At 41.1% G+C, this 9,262-nt stretch overlaps 1 protein-coding gene across 1 annotated transcript; it reads left to right on the top strand.

The window, feature by feature from the left end:
- Window positions 1-395: 395 nt before the first annotated feature.
- Window positions 396-7,945, top strand: LOC104077055 (synaptotagmin-1-like). The gene is made up of 3 exons (XM_009578148.1): window positions 396-579; window positions 1,556-1,689; window positions 6,513-7,945. The coding sequence occupies exons 1-3, from the start codon at window positions 396-398 to the stop codon at window positions 6,717-6,719; spliced, it is 525 nt and encodes a 174-aa protein (XP_009576443.1). The 3' UTR covers window positions 6,720-7,945.
- Window positions 7,946-9,262: the final 1,317 nt, after the last annotated feature.

Genomic DNA, 9,262 nt, shown 5'->3' with positions numbered 1-9,262 from the left:
ATTTCTATGTTAGAATTTGTCTAGTTCCTTCTCACAGCCATTGGATCTTATACCCTTGTCTGCTGGCTTGAAGAGTCCACTACCAAAATTGTGCTCCCTTCAGAGGTACTGTAGACTGTGATCAAGTCACTCCAGTAACTTAACTGTCCTGAACTCCTAGGTCTTCCACAGTAAAGCATATTTTGACTGTAGCAGAATGCAATTACTCATCTCAGACACTCCAAGCATGAATTTCATTGCAAAGACAGAAAGCATGGTTTGCTCATAGTGATAATATTTAATTTCAGTGTTAATTTGTCATTCTTCTTCTGTAGCCCCATCTTTTTCTCAGGAGGGAAAGGAGAAGCCCTTTCCTTTGATAGTTTGCATTCAGGCTCTCTTAATTTATGCCACAGATGATTTGTGGCTGGCTGGCGCTTTGTATAGCTCCTACGAGCGCGCTAGAGGGAAGGCTTGCCTCGACCTACATCACAGTTCAGCTGCCTAAAGCCAAGGGAGGTACCTACCCAAATTTTGGTGTCAGTACCATACAGGTTGTTGAAAAGGATGAGCTTGAGATGCTTCAAATGGTGCTTCACGGTAGGCCTAAACAGAAAAATAACTGAGCTCAGCAAAGGTACTGCTAATTAACACCACCATGAAAGAAGAACTGCTAGTTCATTCTTTAAACAGGAACATGGCTCTTGTAACAGATTAAAGACTGATGGTGCTATTCTTGTAAGCAGGCAAAATTTCCGCTGACAGTATAACCACTGAGACTCCACTTCATGGCAGCAACATCCATGAGAGTTTTGCTTGCGTGAGGAATACCTGATTAGGTACCAAATCAGTTCTGTTCCTTAGCCACCGGAAATCGTGCAAAATAACAATGGGAATCCAGTAGAAAGTAGCAAAAACAATTCATGATTTAGACCGATACCATGGCCTGCACCTTACTCTAGCTGCATGTAGCGCTAAGGTAGAGGACTGGTACTAAAAGGCAAAGCCCCTTCCTGCCATGCAATCCGTCCGTGCGCCAGACTCACGGACACTGCGCTGTGCCAGTTGCAGCCCGCCGGGGAGGTCAGAGGACGGGAAAACCACGGTGCAGCTCCCGCCCCAGGAGCGATATGAAGAGCTGCCGGGCAGTTGCAGAGCATCCAGCCACCCTAGCCCTTTGCCCACCACATGTGCATTCGGCAGTGCTCACGGCTCTTGGGAAAACCACTCCACAATCCCGTTGCCAAGAACTGTTGGCAATAAATAAATAATGTTAAAGTAAAAACATTTCCAGGATGGTTAATGAGCTATGGAACAAAGTTAGGTGGGAATTGACCCCTCCTCGGAGTGTTAAGGAGATAATGCAATAAATGTTTTGTACCTTTTTCCATCTGGAACACTTTGCAAGCGTACAGGAGTTTTTCTATAGTGGAAATTAGGGCTTTGTTTAAATACAAGCTGTTTGTTGCTAAAAGTTTTTCTTTTTTTTCATTGAGTTGTAAATTTGCAGGATTAAAATCTGTAGATACACACCGAACTACCCTTCTTAGCTCTACTTCTTCTCTTGATTACTTAGATCCCTATGTGAAGATCCATCTGATGCAGAACGGTAAGAGGCTGAAGAAGAAAAAGACTACAATTAAAAAGAACACTCTGAATCCCTACTACAACGAGTCTTTCAGCTTTGAAGTACCATTCGAGCAAATTCAGGTAATGTCAAACAGTGTTTTGTCTTCCCTCTGCATTCCATTTCTCAGCCCTTATAAATATGTAACAGGAATCTTGTTAATTATCACGTGTGCATGCCTTCATTAGCACCTAGGTGCCAGCCCTGTGCTACATTAGATGAGTGTGACTGCTTCAAGAGGGAAATGATAAAATGCGCAGTACTTATGAAGCTTTGATTCATCAGTGAGAAATGGATAACTGACATTTTCTGTTAACAGAAATGGATTCTGAAAAAAAAATCCACAGGGAGATAGTGAAGGAATGTGCCAGCAAAAAGAGTATAGGGATAAAAGAAAAGGCATAAATAGCAATTTTCCCCAAATCATTTGAAATAATAAATTGGCATCATCAGTCACATTTGTGTTTCCCTGTGCATTTATCGGTCCTGTTTGTTGAAAGTACTGCAGCATCCCTCTTAAGTAAAACAGTTAACTCAATCAGTTTTTTTCAGTTATTCACCACACCATGAAAACTTTTTTGGTGATTCCTATGCTCCTTGGAAAAAGACATTTGAGAATCTCAGTACTGCAATGCCTGTTTACTTGGCACCTCAGGGGAGCTCCAGCAGTCCACGTGCTACTCCTGGAGAGTTCAGTGCCTAAAATTAGGGGCCTCAGAAGTCAGCATAGTGAGCTGGAAGTCACCTACATTAGCAGTGGAAAATACCAGGATTAGGCATCGTGCCATTTTTTTCAGGGACTCAGTTACCTACCTTTGGGCTACTGGGAGGCAAATCATCTCTCACTCCTGAGTGTGAGATTTAACGTCTTCTGATGTTAACTAACCTTTTCTCACAAGGGAGAAGGTCTTCTTAACCATCTCAGGAGGCATGTGGGAAACCCACATCCAATTCACTTCCCTCCCTAAGTGAATTTGAACCTGTATCTTCAATGTCTTAAGCAAGTACTCTTGTCGCCTGTGCCTATGGCTTGTGTTGGGAGTGCAATGTCGTTTCTGCATAAATAATAAGTATATGATTGGCCTCAGAGCATAAGATTACCTGTTAGTTGGGTGTTTTGCTTGGAAAGGGAGAGGCTTTGGTTTCTGGTCTGATCTAGGTAATGTAAACCACATAAAGATCGGTTGGTACAGGCCTCCTCTACTTCTGTTAAGTCTTTACCGTTAGTGTTAAACCATTTTGTTCTTCTGTTCAGTTGTTAGAGCATTCAGTGACAGGGCAAGATGTATTGGTTTGAATACCCTCAGAAGAGAAAAGAACTGCATGTTGGCTTCCCACCTGCCCCGGGGAGCTCTGTGACGATGGAAGATATTAAGACTATAGCTTTTCTGGGTGGAGCTGAGTGTGGAAAGTGTACTTTCAGGGGCCTCCCAATTTGAGAGACCATAATTAAAACAGTCAGGGTATACATCCTTTTGTGGCTTGTAAGAGAGGTCTAGGTAGGAATTAGGTGCCTTGCTACTATGAAGGTTTAAATAGCTTGGGCCAAATTTGGAGCCAGAAGACATTGCCAGGGAAAACTCCCAGGAAATAGGGACACACAGAAATCTCTTGATTAGATGAGAGCATGGTACAGGTTTTGAGACTCTGTATCTTGGATTTTGATAGCAACTGTACTGGAGAGGAGCCCAGAAGCCAAGGCTTACATTTCAACTAAAGCTGTGTGCTTGGTTTTTATTGACTTGGTACCAACAAAGATAATAAAACTAGACAAGGTGAGGCACTAGGAATAGTGACTTGGATGCATGACTAGCCCGTTTAGGAGTTTCTTCATGCCCCGCAGCAGGTACAGGTGTCTGTGGACTCTAGGAATCAAAAAGTGGGAAATCCAGTGGGGCCTAATTCCCATTTATTTTAATGAAAGCTGGTCTGTGTGCTTGTGAAAAATCTCCTAACAAGCATCAAAGACCCAGAGGCAAAAAAAGATCTATCAAATCGAGCCTCTCTGGCAATTTAGGCAATGAATGTTTTGATTTCCAAATAGGGACAGGACTGAAGAACTGGAATGGGCACCTCCCAGTTACCAGATCTGAGCTTTGGCATGGGTAGGTGCATTCTGCAGGTACTTGGGCCATTTTGCCCTCTAATCCTAAGTCAGTTTTGTAAGGTGGATATAGGCCCTTTAAAAAGTGTTGTAGTTTTGCAGTTTAATATTTTGCACTTTTTTTGATAAGTTTATGAGAATTACTTTAGAGCTATTTACTTCAGCATATAGCCTCAATTTAAAATCTGTAATTATGGACTTTGGTCATCTGCCAATGCATTTTGGAGTTAGTTGTGAAAGACTATATTTAGAGGTGATTTCATTATGGTTACTGAAGTGATTTCATCATTAAGCAAAACACATTTTGAATGTTCTTTAGACTTAATATGGTAAGAATCACTGTGACTTTGGGGTAATTCCTGTAAAAGTCATTAAGCAAACTTTCACAGTCAAATAAAAAAATAATGGTTATACAAGTTTGATGATGGTTAGAGAACGAAGACAAGGGAGATCATGGAGGGTAAGCAGCTCAATAGCAGCACACCTGTGTAATTTAAAATGGGCCAAACATTAACATTTTCAACAATTTAATAGTGAATATGGATTCTAGCTCTTATGAGAAAGAAAGTGATGTCTTGAAAGGTAATGGGAGAACACCACTAGGAAGTCAAATCCTGTTGCTACAGGAAAATCAAGCTTGTGTTTTGCTGTTTTCGAGACAGATTGCCACCATAGGTAGCAAGGTCTCCAGGCCCTTTCAGTCCAAAGAATGCCTAATCACAATGAGGAAACTGCTACTCCGAGTGATTATTAGCAGAGGTGGTGCTTTCTGCTAGCACCTGTTGGGTTTTGCAGTGCAGCTGTTCCTTTAATGTATGGTACAAAGGCAAAGAGATGCTCACATTTCTCTGTAGGTTTAAGCCAGAGACCATGAGGTGAAAATCATCTCAGAGCTAATAATCTGATCTAGCTGTTCTTACACCTTTACAGACCAAGGAAAAGGCTCTTTTGTTTACAGTGCTCATTGTTGTCTTATGATTAACACAAAAAAAAATCCAATAGAAGCCCCCAAGCTTCTAGGTACAGCAGGCAACTTCTTTTTTGTACCGGAAGACAATAGTCTCATGCTTACTTTTTATATCTGTGATTGTACTGTGCATCTAAAACATAAATGTTCATTTGGGGAGGTACCAGCAACATTAAAAGTGAGTGTATTGCAAACAGCAACACTGAAACATCATTTTGGCATCTAGAAATACTTGCTGCAGGATATTGCCTTTTATCATGAGTGCTCTGGGGAGAGAGAGTCTTGAGTTTGATGTACACTTTTGTCATCAGCAACTATATAAATACTTTAGTGCCTGTTGGAATCATCTCGTTCTCTGGCTCAGTGAATTGTACAATCTTGTAAGGGAACGGACTCTATAAAATAGACCTCATGAGTCTGGTCTTGCAGATATGCTTAAAAGCATCAGTTACTTTTAAAAGATAATCCCATTACAAGCACTGAAATTAATCATTCTAGTAAGAAATCCAGATTGTACATACATTTAAAGCCTTAAATTTAAAAACCTGCTGCTTGAGAACGAAAGATTTTTCTGGAAGAAGAAATGTGTTTCAGGGCATTTCTTCCTCCAATTCAGGAAACTCGCACTGGAATAAGGGGCTGTGTGTATTTACCATGGGATAGAAAGGAATCAGGAAAAGAACTGTATGTTCATCCTTAAAAATAAAGCTCCCTAAGGAGAAGCGTTTACAGTTTAGTAAAATCAGCCCAAGGCTGTTAACGTCTTAGGTGCTGTTGGGGAAGAACACCACTCCACTGAAGGACTGGCTGTTTGTGCTCTTTCGACAAGTATTAATGACCTGATGGAGAGGAATGCGGGCATGTGCGTGCAAACGTATACGCAAATGCCTGGCTTGAACGTCACCTCCCGGTGTGCCCCAGTCTAAGTGAATGGAAAATTGTCTATGAGCTATGACAGATGGGCCCGGGCACGTTTTGTGGGAATAGTTTAACCCTGTTTGCCAGAGGTCACTGTTCCTACAGCAGAAGCGGCATTCCAACACCGGAGGAGTCGCAGGCAGCACCGGTGTGTCACAGCCCCGAGACAGTGGGGTTTACACTTCTTTCCAACTTCCCTGAGCATGCAGCCGGTTTTCATGACTCCTGTATAAATTTATATAATACACACAGTATATACATACATATGCGTGTGCATGCACACACATACAGAGGGATAAGCTCACATGCATATATGCATATAGCAACTGTAAGGGCTCTCTTCTGAATTTGTTTGAACATAACTGATAAGCATGGATGGATGGGTGGGTAAGAGTTGTTTAGAAGCAGAAAAGCAATTAACAGAATAGAGTACGACATTGCAAACGTTAACTTGGGGTAGAGCCATTTCTGAATTTTACCTCATTTTTACTTATTTACTTAAACAATAATGATGTGTTAGATTGCAGTACTTTTAACTTAGCTTAAGATCTCACTTTTAGCCCTACAGACTTCTAGCAGTCTGATTCTTCAATAACAACCACAAAAAAAAATCCATAGGTTGTTAATCTGTTAAAGGAAAAAAAATCAACCTCGATTCCCATATGAAGCTCTTTGATGAAAAGGGTCAAATTTCAAGTTAGCAGGGAGGTTGTGAACTTAATTTTATTCAGAAGGCTCACAAGAAGCACAGACAAAAGTTTGAATTTGCTTCTCGCTGGGGGAACCTGCTCTGGCTGTCACACACTTACCCGCTTCATGTACATGGAGTCTCCATTGTCATTGTCTGTCCCGAGATTTATCCCTGGCCACTTTCCCCTTGCTATCACGCTCACTGGTCTTTCTCTATCTCATTGTAGAAAGTGCAAGTTGTTGTGACTGTTTTGGACTATGACAAGATTGGCAAGAACGATGCCATCGGGAAAGTCTTTGTGGGCTACAACAGCACCGGAGCGGAGCTGCGGCACTGGTCAGACATGTTGGCCAACCCTCGGCGGCCCATCGCACAGTGGCACACCTTACAGCCCGAGGAGGAGGTAGATGCCATGCTGGCAGTCAAGAAGTAAATTAAATTAAATTAGATTATGAAGAAGAAAAAGAAGCCTTTCTGCATTTGCCCACATAGTGCTCTTTAGCCAGTATCTGTAAATACCTCAGTAATATGGGTCCTTTCATTTCCAGCCATGTGTTCCTGACACAGATCAGTTGTACTTTTAAATTCCTGTTTTAATTTGCACAAATTTAAATGTAGAGAGCCCTCTAAAGGCGCTTCATTTCACCACTGCCCCCCCAGATCTACTCTTCTTTTAAGCAATATGATGTGTAGATAGAGCATGACAGAAATTATTTATTGTATCACACAGTTGTATATATACACCAGTATGCTGAGAATTTATTTCTAGTTTGTGTATTTGTATGTTGTAAGCGTTTCCTAATCTGTGTATATCTAGATGTTTTTAATAAGATGTTCTATTTTAAATTATGTAAATTGACTGAGATATAGGAGAGCTGATAATATATTATAGGGTAACTATTGTATCGTCTGCATTCCAGAAAAAAAATTCCAACTTGTAAGGCACTAGTAGTGTTACACTGACATCTTAAAGGACAACTTAAATCTGAGCTTTCAACCGGACCATCCTAATAACACGCTACACGTCCACAGTGAACCTTGGAGGGGCAAATCCAATTGGGTAGACTTCTTTCACAGGCAACTTAGCATGATCTGAGCAGCTCCATGGCTGACCTCAAGGAGTCGTAGCCAGGATATAATTTTTTTGTATATATTCCAAAGCAAACATTTAACAGACTGAAATGGCTTTAGATTGAAAGTTGAGGAAGCAGTTCCACAGGAGGCAACGATTTCATCTAACATACTAAGTAAGACCATTGCAGAGGTTGTGCAGGGAGGGGGGGACGGGAGGGGGGAGACGCAGCAGTAGCGAAACGCTGCCATGAAAACAAGAGTAGCTCTCCGTTATCACCTTTATACAAAATTTGCATACTGTGAATTCCATCCACGATTTCACATTATAATGAGTTTGCACATTAGACTTTGTAACAAAATATTTTATTATACTAACTCAGATTAGAAGGAATGCAGAATATTTTTTAGACACAGCCGTGTGAGTTTATTATACAAAATAGTTTCATGGTAAACAGACAGTATTGTAATCCCATCAGAAGATGACAAAATTTAGCCATAGTTCTAAATGCACTTCAAAGTAAGCCAAAAGAGAACAGCTAGTGACCTTTTATATACTATTTATACTTAAGTTTTAATTTGTCCTTTAAAAAAAAAAGTGAAAACAAAGAACAAGTTCTAGAAAACTGAAGCAACCTCTTCTGTATACTAGATGCTCGTTTCAGGAGGAGTTTTTAAATGTTTTCAATGTTATTATGTAGTAAATGGCACTATTATGAAGCTATTAGTCATTCCATAAGAGTCTTGAAAGACTGCTCTGTGTATCACTGTGACTGCCGTGTGTGCTTAGAAATGTAGTTTTCTCAGTGGATAGCAATCAATTTATTCCGTAGTGATATTGTAATAATACTGCCATTCCCTTCTACTGCACTGCCGAAGGAATGCATAGCACAAGCAGTTCTAGTTATTACGGACCAATTTAGAACTGGAGAGCTATGCAGGGGACAAGGATGCTATATTGAATGGGTTGACCACGCAGCATTTTGTCAAGCCCTGTGCAATACTCTACATTTCCAACCGCCCTCGCCCCGCCCCCGCCGCTTTACTGTAGATAGTCATCTTACAGCTAGCCAGCATGTCATCTCCGCTTGTACCATCTCATCAAGTCATTTAGGGCACCACTTCTATCTATCTATCTCATGTACCGTCCTTTGAGGCCCCTCGCTTATCTTTCCAAGCTGTGAATATATTTATAACGCTTTGAAGAGTTCATTCTTTTCAGCAATGCAAACTACCCCAGAAATGTGGACATGCTATACCTTTTGGAGGGAGGCATGAGAAGTTAACCATTAATGTTCTTATCAATCGTATCCAAACGGAGTTACTGAAAACAAAGAACAAAGATGAATGTAATCAGAGAACTGTGTACTGAGAACTAAATTCCACAGCCTCCCTCAGGCTCTGCTTCTGGGAGAGGTGTGACAGTCTGAGCAGTCAGTGCAGTGATAGCCAAGCACCAACGTTTTCAGTATGTATGTTGGGGGTAAAAGAAGCAGCAAAGAAGTAGGAGGAGAATAAAGGTCTGGATCTCTCCCCACCTCCAAAAGTGAGAATAGCAAGACCCATTTTCTTTCTTTTTTACATGAAACACGGAAAAAACACAAGTGAGACATTTTCTGATAGAAACAGGCGCATACATGCAAAGCATCAAGCTGGAACACTAAAATCTTAACCTTAAGGACCAAACCCCACCAAAGAGAAGAAGTAGACAGTCAGCTTTCCAGCATAAGAGCTTCATGGTCTCCAACTTTCAGTTGTTCATTCAGGATAGCTGCAGGTTCAAAACTGCCAGGACTGACTCATTGTGTTAAGATGTTCTTAATGCTTTCTCTTCCTACACTGCCAGACGGAACGTCACCGTAGAACTGGTTTGTAAGGTACGATGATTCTCAGAGACTGAACCTG

Source organism: Fulmarus glacialis, unplaced genomic scaffold (genome assembly GCF_000690835.1).
Source record: "Fulmarus glacialis isolate BGI_N327 unplaced genomic scaffold, ASM69083v1 scaffold43515, whole genome shotgun sequence".
NCBI classification, from domain to species: domain Eukaryota; kingdom Metazoa; phylum Chordata; class Aves; order Procellariiformes; family Procellariidae; genus Fulmarus; species Fulmarus glacialis.
Note: the sequence above shows the minus strand (reverse complement) of the source record. Positions and strands in the feature narration are given on the sequence as shown.